This window comes from Podarcis liolepis, assembly GCF_965112155.1.
Source record: "Podarcis liolepis genome assembly, chromosome: 5".
Taxonomy (NCBI): domain Eukaryota; kingdom Metazoa; phylum Chordata; class Lepidosauria; order Squamata; family Lacertidae; genus Podarcis; species Podarcis liolepis.
Window position 1 is genome coordinate 36,633,472 of NC_139556.1, and position 22,056 is coordinate 36,655,527.

Genomic DNA, 22,056 nt, shown 5'->3' on the forward strand with positions numbered 1-22,056 from the left:
AGAACAGATTATGCATACAAGTAAAACCTGACAAAAAATGTGTGGAAGTTCTTTAGAGAGAATGAGCCATTAAAAAACAACAACCCCTTCCTTGATTCTGCTGGTAGAGTTCTAGAATCCCATGTGCTGCTGCTTCCCACACTTATGCCCCTGCTGGATGTTCAAGAACCAGTCCTGAAGGTGTAAATACAACTGAATGCATAATGCTCAGCTCATATCAATTCCCTGGAAAAATAGGTCATGGCAACGGGAACTACTTGTGTAGGCAATTATGTGTGTGGACCCAAGAAGGGCATATGAGTATGGAACTTTATCCTCCATTATGCCACATGTAGAATGTACTTTTAGGATGACATGGGAGGGCACCACATGTAGAATGCTTAGTGTGAACTAGAGTCATGAATGTTGGCCACTCATTTGATCCATCCACTGTGAACAAGGGGTGGGATTCAGTGAGTGGGGTTCACTGATGTAGGCATTTTACATGTTCAGGTCCCGACTCACTAAAGGATCTACTTGTGTAGGGGAGGACTGTGTGATCTCCCCAGTTCCAGTGGTGATGATTGAACGTTTAACATGATCTGTGTGAACTGGTCCTAAGTATAGCATAGAGTTATGGTATTAATAAATAGGCACTTTCATTTGCAGCACTAAATAGAAAACATAGTAGTACATCTACTTATTAGTGCATTTTATATCATTCTTAAAACTGGGCTTTGCATTCTGTTCTTTTTTAACTTACAAAAATTTCAAACCAGTGAGTTTATGTAAGTTTAATTCAGATGCATTTAGTCGATAGGATTTTTAAAAAGGTTTCCTAGTGGGCAGGTCAAAATAGTGTCATGATATTTTAGACTGCCCATTTTTGGAGGAAATATTTTACTGCAGAATTAAAAACAATTTTATTCACAGAAAACTTTTACCTGTGATATATATCTAAAATACTTCATTTTAGACAAAATGAGCTTTTTTAAAAAACACACACAACACATTTGGATTATTATTGCTATGCAAAGGCTCTAAATTATCAGTGGCAGTAAGACTATAATAATAAAACTCAGGTTAAAATAAGTACATTTTGATGAGAAGAGGAGGGATGATTGCTATCATTTGTAGGTTGCTTATTATTCCAAGGTAATAGTAGAGACTGCATTGTGACTGAGATCATACAAAAAGCTGAGATGTGAATGGTTTGTATTCTAGAAAGTTATAGAATCAGTGTTCAAGAAAATTGATCAGGAGAATGATTGGCACACCTTTTGTTGGATTAAAATAATTGCACTCACTGTTACTGCACTATTAGGCAAAAGCATGGGAAAACAATGTGTTGTGTTGCTCCATGAATCTTTGCCAAGGGTGTTGGGGGAGATGGAGAAAATACTGATATGCAAGGCTTAATATTCAGCAAGAGATGGACCTAGTTCTCACAAGCTGCGGATGATGTTGGTAAGTCCGTGTCTTGCTAAAGTATGACATTTGAGACTGCCCATGTGGGCTCATGAGATGGAATGTTCCCCTTGCTATGTTTAAAAAGAGGTTATTAAATGTAGAATATTACTATGTTAAAGTGAAGGCTATGTGCATAGAATATATTTTAAAATGAAAGAAAATTAAATCAGCTGCAGGCTAAAGTGGATCTGCCCAAACATAGGTTTACAAGTTGTTGCTTTTTGCTTTAAAAATCCTTGCTTTTCAATATTTCTTCTATCTCCTGAACATCTTTGGTCTTTAGAAAAAAAATGACATTCACTTCAGATGTTTATTCATTGTTATAGGCTTGATATGGTAAAGAAGTGATATGGTCACATCTCCACAACAGGCAAATTATGGCACCGACACTTTTTTTTGTCTTAGCTGTGAAGGAAGTAGCTTCAAACAGAGTAGCTTACATATCTGTAGGTGGAGTGTCCACAACATACATTAGATCTGTAGCACTTTGTGCCCCCACACACTTACGCTCCATCGTGTAAAGTCTCCCATCACTTGCAGCTATCTTAATCAGTACATATCAGTTTGAGGAATCCTTGGCTATAGAAATGATTCATTCCGGTTTAAATTTAACTGGTATCAGTGCTCAAAAGTAACTTGATCACAATTACCATACCTTGTAATGATTTTAGGTTGCACAACCTTTTAGGCAAATTACAAACTGCTCCTGGTGAGCACTTTTAGCAGGGCAATGTGGTCATTTCACAGCTTCACCGAAAGTCAATTGAGCTTATACACTTGTCTGGTATTTTTTTTAAAGCATAGAAATGTCACAGTGGGGTGAGAAATCATTCCTAAGATCCTTCCATGGTTACCTCTTTGTATAAATGCACCCCCATGAAGAAGAATAAAGATAAAACCATGGGAGAAGGCCTGTTGATTTGCCTAAAAGCTTGTGTTAATTCTTCAACAGAGGAGAGTCCAGAATTTTACCTCTACTTCATCAGACTGCAGTTCTATGCAAATTATGTACAAGTGTGTGTAACAGGGTGTTGTGACACATGCTGGCCCCTCATTCAAGGACCCATCTGCATGGGGAGAAGTCCCCTCCCTGGGTCCATTTATGCAAGCTTCCAACCACAGGTGATTGTGGTTGTGAGGGCCACATAACCACAGGAAATTTACAGCAAGAATAGTGCTGATTTTACAGTATTTCTGGGCCCATTAAGAAATCAGGCAACCCATTTGCCTTGGTTTCAACCGTCACCAGAAGCACACAAATGCAGTCTGGTCATGTGAACAAGTTCCAAATCTCCAAGAACCTCATGGTTGGTTGTATCAGTTTTAGGTCCCATTTGCAATCACATCACTTGCTCTCCTTTGTTTCAGCCAGAAACTGGGAGATATAAAATGTCGGTTATATTCAGAGTAGACCCACCAGAATCAATGGACTTGTAGTTACTAATTTCAGTGGGTCTACTCTTTGCATCATGCAGTTGGATATTATCGTCTGTTCCTATCTAGTCCGAAATGTTTTAATTAGGCTTTTATTGTTGAAAGATATGTTCTTTTTTCTTGGTGGCATTTTTTTCTTTCTTTAATTGGAATAAATGTGACTGCACACTGTCATTATGCCAAGGGTCTTTCTTCTGTGGAAATTCATTAGGTCTATGGGGAAGGATGTGAGGGCAAAGTGAACTGATTGCTCACTGAAGAAAAGGAAGTGTTGTTGTCAGTTGCCACTGATGGATCTTCCTAATTTGATTACATCATTTTTTCTCCTGTGACCTATATTTCTCTTTTCTTCATTTAATTTTGGCAGACTTCAAATCGAACTTTTGATATTCCTCTTACACTGTCTGGAGCAGTAGTTTTGCGTGAGAGGCTAAATTACGAAGAAAAAACACGCTATTTTGTCATTGTCCAAGCCAATGTGAGTATGACTGACTTGTAATTTTTGGTGTCCATTGCGAATATAACTGTTTTTAAAGGGAGAATAGAAACTGTATCTTCCTATTGTATCTGATGGGCATTTAAATTGTCATTATCAGCACATGACTTTTTTTAATTCAAGAGGGCATTCACCCCATGAATATCCATCATTTGATTCCTGCAGCATTGTATTTGAATGAACCATTGTAGTCTAGATGCTGCAAGCAGACCTTGCATTTTACTGTAAGTCAGCAAATTATTTTGCAATCCTCAAGTGATCATCATCTGTTGATGAGATATCAAATGACTTAAATTCATGAGAATCAGCCCTATGTTTCTGCTGCCATGTAACACAATCTTTCACATATTTACTGGTTATAAAGGTGTTGGTGTTCAGTTGCAAAATAGAGCCTTTTTAGTCTGGGAAGGTATAGAATGATGCATTGTAGTGTCAATGAGTTTTACTGTTCTGTTGCAGCCAGCAATACTAATTTGCTGTGAAATTAATTTAATGGCTGCAGTTTAACTGCATCCTTCAGCTCTGAAATGCAGTCTTTTGAAGGTGCTTTTTCTTTCACCTCCAGTTGTGTATATCAAATAGGGGTGTGTGTGAAGCATTTTCCTGACATGTTATGTAACAGATATTTCAAGCTGAGAAATAAAGTGATGCCTACATTGTACAGAGTATACCGGTTGGAAAGCTTTACTTGGAATCAGCTTTACTGTTGATGTTGTCTTTGTAACCAGAGCTGGCAAAGTTTCCATTCATTGCAGAATTCTGCAAGTTACTTGCATAATTATAAATCTGCTTAAAAGGAGTCCTGAATTCCAGCCATTCTTGTGCCATATTTCATTGAGGGTGCTTCCAGACAGCACGTTTATTGAGCAGTCATCCTCATAGGTTTGCTAGGGGGTTATAATGACATTTTGTCAAAGCAAGTGTGCCATGGACTAGCTGGATGCAGAGGGGTCGTGGGAGGTATTAGCCAGGTGACCTCCAAGCGAAGAAGACTCAGAGCCTGGGGGATGGTGGTGGGACAACAATGAATGGTTAGAGGTAAAGGGAGCAGACTGGGAGGTGTCAGAAGCAGAATAGGTGACGGGGTTTTGTGAACAGGAAGAGTCTGCAGCAGAGCACAGTTCAGACTCCGAGGCAGAAGCAGGGATACTTCTGAACCACTTCTGAGTTCTTGCCTAAACATCAGTGTAACTGCCCTTGTTGTTATTGTTTCTTAATGTGCTCAACATTCAAGGAGTTCAAGATAGGTAATTTTAGATCCTGGACTCCATAGCCTTTGGGGGGACCCTGCTTTAGACTCCCATGTCTGTTCCTTCAGTTATTTCTCTTCTTCCTGTCAACACTGCCTTTCTGCGCTTTCTATACATTCCTGATACAGTAGAACAAAATGAAGAAACAAAAAAGTTTCCATCCCTGGTTTTGAAAAATGCGCCCCTCTGAGTATGTGAAGGTTTTTCTTTCATTTTAAACTACCTTAAATCATAATGCTGTAATGATTATTATAGGACTAAGATGATGTTTACTTCAACTATTCTGATGCAAAACACATTCATTTGCGAATAAGCACTATTCCGTTGTAGAAAACAGTAATGTACTTTTAAAGTAAAGACGACAACAAAATGAGCACCTGTAACTATGTATAATCCCTGATGGCTACCAGCTGTCTTTTGAATGTTTTCTCAAAAGATGAAGGCAAAGAAAAGAAGATGCTGGAGTGATCAAAGTGATGCTTCAGTGAGTCCAAGCATCCCTACGCCAGCCTAGGTGCTGATGCTGGACCTGTTTGCTGCTTTCTCCATTATCAGTTACTCTCTGGGTAGCCATTTCAGGACTCCCTGGGTAGCGTGGCCATGGACTTCAGTCTCAAGTTCCAGTCTTAGCTGCATATTGCCCTTGTTGCAAAACTTCTCTTCTTCTTTACTTGCTTCCACCTGATTTCCTTCCTTCCTTTCAGATCTTGACACAACCTTGCCTCTTCTGGGTGCAATGTAATCCTGCCACCATTTTCTCCTCCTTCTTGCACAGTATCAGCCTTCCCTTTCCACCAAACTCCTGGGTTTATCATCTAAGATTGCAAGTTAAAACTTTCCCCAAGGCCACATCTCCAATATCAGTTTTTAATTTATTTTCCTGGAGACATTGCGCTTTCTATTTAGTTGACCAGCTCAACAAATGTACATATAGTAATACAGTGGGTTGTATCCTGCTAAGCAGATTGCCTTGTCCTGAACAGTTTGATCACCAAAAGCAAGGCATTAGCAATGTTCTACCCCAGACCCTCCATCATGAAATGGCTGAAAAGCAGGAATGGCATGTGAATACAAAATTAAAAATCTTTGTGATGTGATAATGTTGCTACCGTTTTGAATAAGAATAGTCTGACTTAATTCTTTTTCTACAGACTACTTTATTCCTACTAGAAAAGCAACAAAGGGAATTTATGAATTCTTCTGTCAGTAAGCAGAATATATAGAACACATACTGGTGTACTGTGCTGATAAGTGATTCTATAATTAAAACCATACAACTTTCTCATTGGAGATAGAGGGGATTAAAATCCTTTGTTGTGATGTGTGGGAAAACAATGCTTATCAGTTCCAAATTTGCCAGAAAGAAGATTTTATCACATAATCTGTTTCCCCAAATATTGCTAGATGGGAGGGGGGCTTCCATTTGAATGTTTTCTCCCTCACACACATGGCTAATATCAGATTTCTTTGCTGATATTGGATAACTTGCTTTACTTCTGAGACAAGCCCCCTGACCCCCAAAACAGCACAAAAGAAGTGTGATGATTTGGAGTCCAAGGAAGGAGGAAGGGTTTGAGGAAAATAATTTCTGTAGAAAAGAAAGATGTGTCGTGGAATAGAGGTATAAAGGAAGGTCAAAAATGGGGTTGTTGGGAGGAAGGGAAGAAGATACATAGAAAAGGACAGAGCAAGGAAAGAGAGGGTGGTAGGGTACAAAATATGATACTAAGATATAAAATAGTGAAATCAAGGAAGTGGGAACAAGGCTACCTAAAGCATATTTGCCTCTTGAGATAAAAAAAGGCTGATAAGCACACTCACTCACTCACTCACTCACTCACTCACACACAACCCCTCTTGGTTAGTAGTGGTCCCAGATTAGAGCTTTGTGGGGTCAGGGAGTGCAATGTTCACTTCCACCTGTCTTTGCAACATGTTTTCAGCTTGCAGTTTCGAATTTCACATTATTATATGCAGTGATACCAAGACAAACAACTTTTATTGTTGGGTTAAATCCTTATTTTCTCCACAGGACCGAGCTCAAAACCTTATGGAGAGAAGAACAAGTACAACCACCCTTACTGTTGATGTCCTTGATGGGGATGACCTTGGACCAATGTTCCTTCCATGCGTATTAGTTGTTAACACTCGGGATTGTCGGCCACTCACTTACCAGGCTAGCTTGCCAGAGCTCACGGACCCTGTAAGTACAAGAAAGGACTCCCCCCCCCTTCTTTTATTTTCATTCATTCATTCTCTGCCTATGTTCAGGTCAATCACTCTCTTGTGTAACATGATTCTGTGCCCAGCAAGCCAAACACAATCCAGCAAGCATATATTGTGGCCTGTCAGGTGCTTGAACATCCTTTTGCTCTTGCAGGTCCATGAAGATTGCAAAAACTGACACCCCATCCAAAAGTGCTACGGCACACTGCAGTTAGTCTTGAAAAAAGTCTTCTATTCAAGTTAACAGAATGGTTTATTTTCAAGTCTAACTTCAGCATGGGAACATTTTCAGTTTTTTGTTAACAGATAGGGAATGGAAGATTAACCTGGCTCTGATAGAAGGCTTTTTTGAACCCTAATTGCAGGCCAAATATGAAGACCCAGGGACTACATTTGGCTCATGTGCTGGCAATTCTCCACCCCTGCTGTAGCAGAACATTGCTGGCAGAGTAGCAGAATCACTATTTTGTACCAGAGTTCAAGCAGAACAAGCACTCATGCCACACCAAATGAGGGCTTGTTTTCATTTTACTTTTTGTACTTTGTGTGTGTATATATCTGTATCTACACAGAGACACATACTTGAGCACAATATGTATTTATTCTCCATCAGGATTTACAAACTGCTGCGAGTACCATTTCTCTCTTTCAGAATAATCTCTGAAATGGCGTTCCTTTCTTGACTAACATTTCAAGGGTATTTCTTCTTCTTAAGAGATGTCTGATTCCACATGTGCCTTCCCCCTAGACTCAGCAAACTATGGATGTGGTTTGTAATGAGATATGCATGCTCAAGTCCAAAAACAAACAAACTAAGAATTGGTAATGAGTCACTGGATACCTCTGGGCTTGTCAACATATATCCAGTATTATCTTCATCATGAACAACGTATCCTGGTCTTTGGCTGATGCTTTTGTATTCAGAGCCATTGCCGGTTCATCTGGGCACAAGACTAGTCACCTTACCATTAACACAGGCATGAATTGCTGATTATTTATTTACCATAGTAAACAGATGTAGAAAGGCCCTGCTGGGCATCTGTATAAATTTGTATGTCCTGTTTATTGATAGAATTCTCAATATACTTATCACTTAAGGAATGCAAGTTGCTGTATTGCTTCCAAACAAATTATAATTATTATCAGTGCTATTTTTTCTAGAAAAAGAGGTGCTGCAATTCACCATGAATGCCTCCTTTGTTTTCTTATAACGGCAATGGTTCCCATTTGAGAGGTGCTGGAACTGAGTTACAGCGAGTTCTGGCTGAAAAAAATCCTGATCTTTCTTTCTTTCTTTCTTTCTTTCTTTCTTTCTTTCTTTCTTTCTTTCTTTCCTGCCTTTCATCTGCCTTTCATAACTATTTTAGGTGGTTAGAGTGAGATGGAACACAAAATTTTGTTGTAATCGTTCACAATGTATTGACCTCCAAATACTGTATTGGTTCACTTTCCTGCAATACTTTCCCTTTTGGTTCTTACTTTATTCTACCTAGCAAAAGGGTGGTGGTGGAGTTCAGCATTCCAAATGTCACATATTTATATTGTCACCTATACAGCAGCTTTTCCATTTATGGATGCTGGCAGTTTTTAAACATGGGATGCCACACCGAATTAACCAGAATATTGCATTTCTAAGTTTTAAATGTAGCATGTAAGAAGGTTTTTTTGGTCTGTGTCTGTAGCACAATTATTTTCAGTCATTGTTGTTGTTTTTGGTTATATTGTTGTTGTAGTAGTAGTTAAAGCCGCCTGTGATGTAAAAAATAGAGAGAAAGAGATTACATATGTAATGCAATTATTTCTTCTGGTAGCATTAAGCAGCGTGATACATTGGAAACATACAAAGTCTCAACAAAGGAACATTTTTTTATTTTACATGTGCCTGAGGAGATTAAGGTGGCTGGCATAATTTAATGGACTCTGTTGAGGAGAACACTATTTGTTTAAACATGTGCTTTATTCATGACTTCCAGGAGCCACCTGTTAATAATGCCTCTGTGAGAAACCATTGTCTTCTGAACATTAGTTTTAGGCCTATACAATGTTTTGCTTTGATTTGTAATATTCCACGAAGCAGCTTTTGGGATTTGGCTGGTCTTTTTAATGGTCTAAATTGCCCCCAAACTGCCAGTTTTGTAAAGGAAGTTTTCCCAAGGGTGTTGAAGGAGCTATATTATTTGCTCCTTGTCAAGAATACAGATGTTAACACAAGCATTTATAACAGAAATAGCTACCCTGCGAGTCGAAAGGCTGGATGGTTAACAACTGGTTTTGGGATGCACAGGGGGCTAAAGGTGAAGCAGGTACTTGAGGAAGTCATAATGGATGTTGCGGACTCTGTCATTTCGGCAACACCAATATTTTTGCCTCCCTACCCTGCTATAACACTGATGGTATAATGTGTACTTAAGGTTGTAAGAACATCAATATTAATGGCGTTGAGCAGCTGTGATGTATTGTGACAGCTCAGTAATAGAACAGAAATCGGAGTGTTGGCTGCTTTCAGCCAACAAATGTGTAGTTTAAAGGGAAAATTCTAAGCATCTGAGCCAGCATTTGATACGAGGCTGTTATCCATCAAATCAATGTACCCCTAAATGACAGCGAGCTTAAAACACAATTGCATAGTTTTAAAATCAGAAGGGCGATTGATAGGTGTCTTGGAGACAGTAATTAAGATTTTCAGTTAATCGGTAAAGAAAGAGCACTTTCCCAATGGACAGCAAAAAGTTTCATTTGTACCTCTCCTTTCATTCTTTCTCAAGTGAGTGTACATGAGAAAGGGCTGTAGATCTATGGCAGAGTGCATGCTTTGGGTGCAAAAGGTCCCAGGTTCTTTTATGTCACTCTGGCACTTGCATATCTCATTTTATTTTGTTTGTTTATGATTTGTCCCCCACTTGACTACATGTGCATGTTGAACATAACTTGCATTGGTAAGTGATACAGTTTCCCTAATGTAATTGTAAACGGAAAAGATTTCGGAACCTACTACTTGGATGTGTCTGGAAACAAGACCAGAAGTGTGAGTTGTATGTGGTGTGGGTAACTCTACACCATTTGTAAACAGCTCTCTATATGAAGAAGGTTTAATTGTGTTTCTTTTTGCTTTGCCCAAGCTTCCCTCCAGTCTTTGTGTAATTTCTTATTCCTTGCGTTTGATCTTCAAAGAGAATATTTTCATAGCAATTTCTATTCTGCATTACAGAAACAAATAACTGGTGTCCTTTTTTAAAAAAAAATATATTTTGTATGTATGTATGTATGTATTTTTCTATTTTTCATTGAATAATGCAGTTCCATTTATGTACATAGACGTATGCTGTAGAGAGCAGAAACTGGGTGTTTGGGTGGGTCTGGAGATTTATGGTGTTTTGACAGATACTCAATTATTCTCTTTTCTGACCAACTACCCAGTGTTTCAAGCTTATCAAAAGCATATCAACAGCCCTTTAGGAGTGAACTTCCACCCCAAGACATACACACACACACACACAAAAAAAAAAAATTAACAGCAGAACTAAAACACAGGATCAAAATCCATCCTACGCCATAGTAATAAGGTGTGTTCAAGCATGTTTCCCTCCCCCCCCCCCGCCCCCGGTCTCTCTCTCTCTCACACACACACTTGCTAGTATGTGACCAACTTAGCCCAGAATGACAGAATGTGTCCCATATTAATATGGCTGTCTGTTTTTGAATCATTGCCAAGTTCAAAGAGTTATTGTCATGCTAAAGTTCATTGGTTCCACTTAGCGGCATTGCTACTGCTTTGTCCTTTACCATTCTTCATTTTGACTGCATGATTTGTTTTCAAAATGTTTTTAATCAGACATTTTCTGTGAGAAAAACATCACAACCAACATTGTAGACAATGCATTTCAGGGCAATCTGTGATATCTGTGTATGTCAGAACGGATGTATTCTTTGTATAAATCTCTCCCTTCTCACCAAACTGAAGGTCATGAAGCCGACACATACACAAGGGCTTGCCAGCAACTCATTGTTTGTTTTGGCACTTAGTATAAAGCAGGGTTTTTCCAAATGACTTCTGCAAATATTATCTTAGAGAAAACACAATTCATCAAGGTTCTGCATGAACAAAGGAAAAGCTATTTTGTCTTGAAGTTCTACTGTCCTTCATGTGGCACATTTGATAAACCTGAGAACCACCACACAGAAGACTGCATTTTGTAGCTAGGGAATGTGATGAATGCCAATATGATCAATGCTACCCAGGCCAGGAAACACTGGCTTGGGATTTTTAAAAAGTGATATTTCAAGGCTTCTCTCTCTCTCTCTCTCTCTCTCTCTCTCTCTCTCTCTCTCTCTTTCTCTCTCTCTCTGCAACTTATCATTCTTCAGAGACAACTATGAAATTTCCACATGCTAAACCAATGCATGCTACTGTGAATAATAAAACATACCTAGGCTAATACTCAGGAGACAAATTTTAAGACTTAATTTCTTTCACATTTCTGTGTTTCTTGGACAGATTCAACAACACTTCTTGCTTCCCACAGTCAATCCTCTTTTTGGTGGCACCAGCAGTGCCAGCATTATCCTCCTAATCTCTTCTGCCATCACCTATTCTTCCTCCTGCTTCTCTCTCTCTTAGTCCAATTCTTAATGAATCCAATGTGCCTTTTCTACACAGAATATTATGTTTATAGATGGAGCTGGTAGCTGTGAAAAGAATGGTTATCCAGTCCTGTTTCCGTCTCTTTCACCTCTCTCTCTCTCTCTCTCTCTCTCTCTCTCTCTCTCTGTGTGTGTGTGTGTGTGTGTGTGTGTCCAAGGGCACCTGAGGCCTAAATCAACCCCTCTGCACCCTAATTGTGCCAATCCCAATGCCCATGATTACTTGCTTGTTTCTGGTTCCTATTACATAAGCCTATAACTGTAATTCACGCATGGAGGAGACAGGAGATATCAGTTTTTCTGAACTGATTGAGAGGTCTATAACAAACCTGGTTTCACATTTTGATAATGAAGAAACTATTCAAGATTCAAGTTTTAGAACAGGGTATACATTGTCACAAAGAGACTAGGTAGTATCCAACTAAGTTATACTCAGAGTAGACCCATTGAAATCAATGGACATATAAGAGTCATAGATCTACACTATGGCTTAGTACAGGTGTGAAGAACCTTGGACTTCCAGGTGTTGCTAAACTACAGCTCCCATCATCCTGGGCCATTGGTCATGCTTGCTGGGGCTGATGTGAATTATAATTCAGCATTGTTTGGAGGGCCAGAGGTTCAGCACTCCTGACTTAATCAGATACAACCCATTGTTTCTTTTCTAAGGTTTTTAGGCTTCTGTTCCACCCCCACCCCTCCAATCTTTCTTGAAACCACTGGGCAGAAAGTACTTCTTAATGTTATTCTTGTGTGACAAATTCCATCCTTTCTCAATCTCCTAAAGTATTTTTCACACTGATGCTGCTTTGCTCTTAGAAACAAAACACATTAACGCTTTGGGGGGGGGAATAAAAACTTTTCTAAAACTGTACACTATGCTGAAAGCAAAATAAATCCCTGGAAAATAACGTCTCCCCTGTGAAATCTCAGAAGTGACACTAACAATTTCAAGAGCACAAGGTCAAATAAAACCTTTGTTTTTGTGACAGTGGTGGTGAAATTGAAGTATTTGTTTTCATGATACAACTAGTTGACTGTGCAGCTATAGTAAAGGCCTTTCCTTAAGTATATAGAGAATTCTCTATAGCCTAGCATATATAGAACAGAAAAGAAACCCCAAACTGTGCAAGGAACTTCAAAGAAAGCTTCAAAGTCATCTCTGTGCTCTCTAGTTATAGGTCTAGACTGCGTAGACCTCCACATCTTATAAAGCCTTTCACTCTTCCTTTGTAGCAGCTGTTCAAACTTCTTATAGTCCTTTCCCATTTATGAAGGCCTCTCTGGCAGAGCAAACAATAATTTATCTTCATTTCAAGATTGTATGGCAAGACTGGTTCCAGTTTAGAAACATTTAGACACCTTAGTTCAGGATGACCATGTTCCTCCCTCAGACTGGCATCACTGGGCACCTGCTGAAGCCCACACCATGAGGAGGCCCTTTGCTGACCTCTGGAGGCTTCCAGGGGAAGAATTGTGCTTGCTCCCACACCTATGTGCCAGTTGTAATGAACAATAGGGAACTTCCTGGCATCTAAACCAGGTGCCTCCCTGGAGTACAGTGGGGTTAGTGAGTTGTTTAGCACATTGAAAGTATAAGGGGGAAAAATAGCAGCAAATGCTTCAAAAATAGCAATGTACGTATGCAATATTTCAAAATACAGGGTTTAATCTTGCATTGGCAGTACAATCTTGTTCACAACAAGGAACAGGATTACATAGCCTAGACAGGCTATGTAATCTCCATTCATCCAACTGATGAGCAGAAATTAAAGATGGCAGTGAGGTTGGCATGAGATTGAGTACTTAAATGGGAAGAAGGGGAAAGTCTTTGCAAGTCTCCTCCCTCTTCCTTCCTCAGCTTCCACTCTAAAGCAAAGTCAGAGTTGTGTTTGGTTTGCCATGTGACAGAGAAGGTAGAACGAGAGGAGGTTTTTTCCCCAAGGGATGGCAAAGTACTGTCAAGCAAAGGCAACTAACTACAATGCTTGGCAAAAGCACTCTCAGAAACAGCCTACACTTCCTCCAAGGGTCGCTTTGTAAGTCTCCCCACATTCCTCTTTTAAACCCGCAGGGGGTTTAAAGGGGGATCACAGGAAGATCTGCAAACAGGTGAAGCAATCTTGACAGCTGGATGGCCCCGCCTACCTGTCAACCATGTGATATTGATGTCATGTGGTTGACAAGACAGTGCCCCCCATCTATCAAGCTCAGCCAGAGAGGCTGGCCCTGAGAAGCATCCTGGCCCCTGAACCAAAATGTTTCCCCACCCCTGCTTTGCCAAATATACTTTACCAAAAGGGATGGAAGAAAAATTGTGCAAATGGTATGTTCATGGGACCAGAATGCATTTGTCTGAAAGGATTTTTAAAGGTAATTAGCTGGTTCAGGGGATCTGATCCAGATCAAAAACCTGGCATAGGAAGGTATTGAGGGGGTAGAGGTAAGAAGCCTTAACTCCTTGTCCTCTTCTGTTGTTGTTGTTGTTTAGTCGTTTAGTCGTGTCCGACTCTTCGTGACCCCATGGACCAGAGCACGCCAGGCACTTCTGTCCTCCACTGCCTCCCGCAGTTCGATCAAACTCATGCTAGTAGCTTCAAGAACACCATCCAACCATCTCATTCTCTGTCGTCCCCTTCTCCTTGTGCCCTCCATCTTTCCCAACATCAGGGTCTTTTCCAGGGAGTCTTCTCTTCTCATGAGGTGGCCAAAGTATTGGAGCCTCAGCTTCTGTTATTCTAATCTAAATTGGTGGGTTCCACTCTTATTACCTGCACTTGAAGAAAAGCTTCCATTTATGCCACAATATATGAAATCACATACTCCTTTGCTTTCTTCAAATTCCTTGACACTTCAAGACTGCCCCTGAATTGATGGTGTTAATTAGATTATAATCTCTCATCCTAAACAAGTTCTTGTCAGATAATAAATTTAAATGCTAATGGAGTTGATGCATGTGTGCTTACTATCTTTAAAAAGACATTTGGTAGGTCGTGAAATATTAGATACAATTTAGTCCTGTCACCTCATCTCAGCCACAATCAGAACTTTAGGGATGGAATTAGACACTTAATATTATTATTCATGTTTGCTCACTTGCGGCCATTTAGAAACAGTCTATCTTCCCATTAGAAAGTTGTAACTGTTTTATTGTCATTGGGCTGACTATGAACAATTTGTCAATTTCGTGAGAGCCACTGATATATTTTTTTTACAATTTGTGGGCAAAAGCTGAAATCATTAGATGGGGTAGAGAAGAAGGCCGATTGCAGTTTCAGGTACTTACTCCTAAGGGTTTTATTTTGCTTTGTTTAATTGCAGCTGGGGATTTACTAACTATGGCATGTTTACGGTGTAGTGCTATGGATGTTTTCTCAGAAATTGTTCCACTTGACTAAGTGTTTCATCTTTAGTAGCTTTAGATGCGTGACAAACTGACATTCACCTTTCAGGTGGAAACTACTTCAACAGTTGTAAGAAGCTATTTCACTGAGATATAAAGCCATCCTTGTAATTTAAATATTTTCTTATTTATTTTTCTTGACTCCCCCCCCCCTGATATTTTAAAGATGGTTTCAGTTTACCACAACATGGGAACAGAGAGTCATCAGCAATATAAATACAAAGTGATTTATATACAAAGTGAAGGGGAATGTTAAGTCTTCAACAGATTTACAGCAAGACTTGCCAGGTACTAGATATTACAACTTAATGAAAACCGCCATTTCATATTAATGGCATTTAAATGAGATGCCTCTTTCAGCAGCATCAAAACAGAAAGGTTTGATGAGCTCCTGATTATGTGGTAGTTTAGGCTTAAGGCTTCATGCACTGTTTCAGAATGATTTCCCCCCTCTCTCATCCTTTTTTATTCTATTATTTTTATTTTTTACCTTTTGATGAATTGTCTGTCCTCCATGTGCAATCTCCTGATAAGTGGTGTTTTTCAGTAAATGTCACTGAAAACAAGTGAAGCGAAGGTTAAAAATTATGAAGATGTGAATTTACAGATAATTAATTTTTATCTGCATAGGGCTGCACAAAGAATGACAAGGCTAATTAAAAGAAATTGGCACTAATTTTAATATGGAAATACACGAAGCTTAGGAGTGGAGGGGTTTGTGATTCCCTCCTGGCAGATGTGCAAGCATTTATTTTACCTGCACAGTTTTCCGGCTGTGGAAGGGTCTGTTTTATAAGTGTGCTTCGCAAACAGCTCAGTTTTTAACCTGAAATTACATTAAAATGGCTATTTTACATAATGAAGCCTAAGTGTATCTTCTAACATTTAAAATGTGATGGAGGTTAAATAACTTGAGACTTTCAAAAGCAATCATCTTTCCTTCAAAATTTCTTTCAAAAAAGAAAAAGTTGTATACTTTTTAAAAAAAGTTTATACCTTAAAACTTAAAACTTGGAAAATTTGTTGCATTAGTCCTCTGTTCTGGGAGAGAGGTGAGGGGGGGACGACCAGTTGTTAATGTTACATTAACATTACATTATGTTTACATCCTGTTGTTGTTGTTGTTTAAACCACTTAAAACCTATATGGCAGTCATAGAGGTGGCATCATTGTCAGTGGTGAGGATGATCAGGGACTGAAGCTCACATAGGTGAGCCATTTGGGGGCAGTAATGCAGGAAGGGACAAGACAAAGAGGGAGGGCACGTAGGCCTGGCAGAACTGCTATACACATGCAGCCCCCCAGGGTGCAAGCCTGCTGGTTGCATGTGGAGTCTGCTGTACTATTCTGTTCTGTGCAGAGAACATACTGACTAGGCAGCCTACAGAAGTACTGAACCTTCCTGCTCTCTACATTGGGGGAGGGGAGCAACATAGCATTTCCTTCCCCTGCCCCCCTCCTGATCATATAGGGTCACATTATCCCACCCAGAAATTGATTTGGTGCTGGATCCTGATTGGGTATTCCCCAGGTCAGCTATGGTGGAGTACAGGGGGCTATGCACAGCCCTAGAAACTAACAAATTATATTACCCACTTATAAATCTCAGTATGTAAATAGACCTCCTTTCTCCCACATATTGCTGCTCTTTCAGCTGAAATGATAGCTCTCCAGCATTTATCCATATAAGGACTCTACAATTTCCAGTATTGATTAAGCCCCTGTAGGTACCACTGATGCTTGCTGCAATGGAATTCCTCTGCAAAATCTTTTCTGTGACATATTTAGGCTTGCTAAAAAGTTGACATCAAATTCCCCCTTTTTTTTGCAAAAAAATCAAACTTATTAAAAAATCAGGAGAAGAGGAAATTATTGTCTTTAATTATTTTGATCTAGTGATATGCATTCATATACTTTCATCATTAAATGTCATTTTTCACCATATGGAGATTCTGAAATGACATTTAGATCAGGTAGTTTACGATGCCTTATCAACATGCTTCACTTCTAAAAGATTTCTCATCTTTGTCACAGTGCTGCCACTTGTGGAGATAATCATAATTCTACTTGCCAAGCTATCCTGTTAGACTGCAAACTGATTGTTCATTAAAGGTTCAGGAAAGATGCTGTCTCACTGTATTATTGTCACAACATGAAGTGTGTGGTGTATGTTGGGGGTACAATTAACCATCCCCAAATCTGACCAATGTTGGCTTTGCCTGAAGTAAGTGCTAAACACAAATGTATGGATCACACCAAAAGAAATTGCCACATTGGGACTATAAAACAGAAAACACAGAAATAGGGGAAAGCATGAATGCAGATTTCCATGTCATTACTAGCAAATATAAATAGATTAGCAGAAATATACATCTTTCCAACCAACCGATATCCCACTTGTTCCAGTTTGATACAAAGGGAGAAAATCACATGTGCATTTTCTTCTACCATTAACTAAACGGATCCGACTGAAGAATTATATAGGTTTTTTTCAGCCACCAAGGGCAGATCGGGACTCTGAGAGAGGGAGCATTTGCTAGGGAGTCCTAGCAAGGATCTATAAGTTAAAGGCTGCAGTTCTATAAAGGAGATAGAAGATACAACCTATACAGCTGAGCACCACCAAGCCTAACCTAGAGATTTTAAACTGCTTGCCAAAGCTAGGGACTGAATCAGCAGTTCCAAGAAAGTACATTGTAGCTTATTAGAAAGAGCTGTAACTATGAAATGAAATAATGTGCACAGTTGTTTTTTATTGTAAATGCCTCTTGCAGTGGCCTCTGAGCGGGATCTGGACTGCATCAGTCAGGGAGGGGAATATGACCCTTCCTCCCCCCCCCCCCGAGATCCCTCTGGAAATCCCCCCAAATTGCCATTTGCATTAGGAGGGAAACTCCCATTGGTGTGAATGGAAACATCTTTCCTTTTATAAATAACAGATTTGGCAGGGGACAAGTGATTGGTTTTTGCTGGGACCATTTCAAGAGAAAAGGGGGTCAATCCTTCCTCCCCATGCAACATAATTCTAATGCTATGGTAGCTATTTAAAATGCATAAACATCAACATAATAAGAGCTCTGCTAGATCAAGCCAATGACTCATCTAGCCCCACTTTGGGGGTTGGACTTGATAGCCTTTGTGGTCCCTTCCAACTCTATAATTATTTGAGCCTGTGATTCTGGTCCAGCACCCTATTTTCACTGTGCTGGCCAGCCAGATGGATATGCAAAGCCCACAAGCAGGAGCTGAGTGTAATCGTGTTCTGCCCAATGGGGAGGCCTCAGCTGGCATTCAGAGGCATAGCATCTCTGACCATAGGCATAGTGACTTAACAGGCATTGTAAGCCATGGTGGCTGTGTTTTCCTTCTACTGTCAGAGGCACCATGCCTCTGAATGCCCATTAATTGCTTTTACATAATGGACGTCACATGTAATTTGGCTCTAGTAATTTCTCTCTGTGTGATGTGGATAAGTTCAAAGGAATGGCATGTTTATTATCCTGTAGGATCATGGTGCTGCGTGTGGATCAAAGGCCCTAAGCATTTGGAATGTGATGGGGAAGAAAAAGAGGATTTGAGGGTAAAGCTCGTCCGGTTTCAAGAGAGGAATATGCCATGCTTCACAAGCTTTAGTAGTAGCCTGTCAAGTAAATTATTTTGCATCCTCCTCAGAATTCCCCATTTACTTCCATCTTCAGAAAAGCCCAAGTATGGCACTGCTATACTATGCACAGTCCATGTGAAGGGCAGGAAGAAAGTCAGGCAGGGGCAGATGTGTTTTTGCCACTTTGCATGCCAGGCTAAAGGTAACCTGGGAAGTGCTGCCCACTGAGCCAAGCCAAACATTGCAACAAGAAATGGATGGTAAGGGTTGTCTAAGGCAAAACAAATGAAGTTGCCATGGCTTTCATAGGCTTCTCAATGCCTACCTTAGCTGCTACAACCTAAGCGTGGGTGATGCAAAATCTCTTTCTTTTCTCATTTATTTATAGGCTTGTGTGTAGGCATTTGAACTCCTAATCATTAGCATAAATAATTAAAGTAAATCAGTTTCTTATAACCTACTTTATAATGTCAATGGCATTTCATGAGGTGAATTCTGAGCAAAGAGCTTGTCTGCATGCCTGCATTATTTATTGTTAGCTGAGGAGTTAGCCTGCTGTCAGTTACAATGACAAGGGCATTACTGGGTATGGAAGTTTCTTTACAATTCAGCATTTGATCCATATACTGGGGTTCTCTCCCTCACTATTAAGCACGTAGACTATAGTATTATCAGCATCCAAAAGAAGTTATAGCTTCTTGGCAACTAGATCTCACTGAGAGGGGCATACAAGGGGTGAATGTGTACCAGGTCCCATGTCATCAGGAACCCAGACTCTTAGCTTTCATTAAAAGCTCTTCAGAAAGTTATTAAACAAATTCTGGAGACTACTCCAAAGGCTTTGGCACTTCACAGACAGTCCCATTGCTAGGGAGTCTTAATCACTTCATCACTGCTGCGAGGCAATCAGAAGAAGGAATGTTGACCACCCCCTCCTGAGACTTGGGAGCGGGCCCTCCCAGAGGTGCAGAGAAATCAGGTGAACTTGGGTGCAGAAAGATGCTGAGCTATGTTTGTTTAAACTCCTCATGTTCACATTACTTCATTCACTCCCCAAATGGGCTGCTTTTACGGAATAAAATACCATTGGGCAGCTTCGGTAGGTTTTCGAAATTGGTGGGTATTGCTGCCTCGAATGGGAGTGTATTGCATACTTTATCTATGTGCTATGTGGTATATATTTATATCTTGCTTTTCCCGCCAAGAGCACAAGGTTGTATACATGCTTCTCCTCGCTCTGCTTTTATATTTGCAACTAGATAAACTGGGGATACAGGTGGCACTGTGGTCTAAACCACTGAGCCTTGGGCTTGCCGATCAAAAGGTTGGCGGTTCAAATCCCCACGATGGGGTGAGCTCCTGTTGCTCGGTCCCAGCTCCTGCCAACCTAGCAGTTCAAAAGCACATCAAAGTGCAAGTAGATTAATAGATACCGCTCTGGCTGGAATGTAAACGGTGTTTCTGTGTGCTGCTCTGGTGTTTGTGTTCCATTGTTCGAGAAGCGGCTTAGTCATGCTGGCCACATGACCCAGAAAAACTGTCTGTGGACAAACGCTGGCTCCCTCAGCCTATAAAGTGAGATGAGCGCCGCAACCCCAGAGTCGTTTGCGACTGGACTTGACTGTCAGGGGGTGCCTTTACCTTTTTAAACTGGGCTTAGTTAATATATGTACATAAGCAGTAGAAAAAGATAGAGGGGGTGGGGCAATGTTAGCAGGATGGAGAGGGTCCCAATCCACATACAGTGTACTGGGCCCAGGAAATTCTCTTGGCATCTATGTCCTTGAATAACGGTTCTACACCTAAACATAGCAATAGCATTTTAGACAGAGGTCAATAGGAATACTTTTTTAAGAAAAGAAAAGAAAAAGAAAAGGTAACATTGACTAACAGCAATATCGTGATTCCTTTTGTAGTAGTGCAGCCTGTGCTTGTTTATTGGTGCAAAAATGATCTGATGTTAATAACATACTTTCTTATGCTGAAACTTTTTTGGACACAATCCAGCCAATGTTAAGCACTTCTAAATGTCATCAATTTAACTTGCTTAGATCTCTCATGCCGCTACCAATGCTGAAGTGCTTAACATTGTCTGGAATGTATCTTTCTGTTTGCAGTGATACAAATACACACACACACACACACACAAACACTTGTTTGCTTTTAAAATGTTCATTTTAAAAAACAATGTAGCACATAGTAGTTTTTTTAAATGGCAAAGGGAAGTGGTATCATCTTTAAGGATGGTCCTGGTTGCGGGCAGGCCCCCAGGCCGGTTCCTCCCCCCCCCCCCGGCATGGGCAGAGTAATGCCATCATGCCCAGGTGGCAACACAATCACCCCGGCTTCTTGGCCAATCACTTTTGTGTGGGGTGATCATGGGGGGATATTAAAGTGGCAGCGTGAGACGTGTCAGGCACCTGCTTCACGCTGCCAAACATCTGTTCATCCATCCTTTATTTTAGATGTCCTCTGGCCTTGCTTTGGACTTTGGTTAATTGCCTGTCTTGGGAATTTTTCCATTTGGCAGATTGGCACGGGCCACTTGGTTTTAGCCTACCTCTTAGCAATCATCACAACTTTGTAAGATTTGGCGGTTAGGCATTGGCTCATTGATTTGTGGGGGAAGTGAGGTCAGCCATCGCCTGCCCCTCCATTGACCAAGGGTATTCCGTTAAAGGAATCCAGGGCCTGGATCCTGTCTGAAGTCTGCTTGAGGGGCTAGGGACATGCCAGGCCTCTGGGGACACTGAGGAGAGCTACAGGCGGGTTCCCCTGATGTGGCTTCCTCTTTGGGTGGTTTACACTTACTGACTTCCTGCAAAGGAGGCAGGAGTCCAATATAGTCCTTTACCAATGCCTAAGCCAATACCGCTCACATTTCTGTAATCGATAAAGTTGTGCCCAATAACCTTAAACCAAAATTCTGTGTCAGTGTGAATTTTACTCTAATGAGGGGCTGGTTTGGGGGCCTTGCCACGCAAGTCAGCGAATGACTGGTTTTTCACTGGTAGGACTTGGAATTATATCTCCAGTTCACAGGAAACTCACAAATCTTGACAGCTGCAACAGACTCCTTATGCACCAGAGGCCCTTGAAGCTGCTGCAGTTGAGATCCGTCTTATACACTGCATTATTCATACAAATGCAAATATCTGGGAGACTTCCATAAATGTGCAAAAAGCAGCTTAATGCCATATATAAACAGGTCCAAACTGGAAAGCCTAGTGAACAAATTTTTACTGCACAGTTCTTACTTGACAAAATGCAATGTTACAAAGTGTGTAAAAACACAAAGTGGTGTAACAACACCAACAGCGTATTGTATTTTGTAGCTCCGTTCAGTGTTCCTATTTGGTTAACCAAAAAGGTTTTAACTAGTTTCATTAGTAATTACCGCAAAGAACATGAAACCCACTGCACCAGCCATTTTTGTGGGCACAGGTTTTGTTTTGTTCTGTTTTCCCTATGCAAGTTGCTGGAAACAGCACTGGGGGGGGGGGGATGCAAGAATTGCCTAGGGGCTACATGCCCATAGCAGGGGGTACTTTGA

At 40.4% G+C, this 22,056-nt stretch overlaps 1 protein-coding gene across 26 annotated transcripts in view; it reads left to right on the plus strand.

The window, feature by feature from the left end:
* Positions 1–22,056, plus strand: part of PCDH15 (protocadherin related 15) — a 623,360-nt gene that overhangs the window by 414,278 nt on the left and 187,026 nt on the right. For all 26 annotated transcript variants that reach the window (XM_083503000.1, XM_083503013.1, XM_083503006.1 and 23 more), the window contains 2 exons: positions 3,251–3,361; positions 6,662–6,832. In XM_083503000.1, the coding sequence (XP_083359126.1) occupies positions 3,251–3,361; positions 6,662–6,832 (282 nt within the window). The remainder of the gene's footprint in view (positions 1–3,250; positions 3,362–6,661; positions 6,833–22,056) is intronic.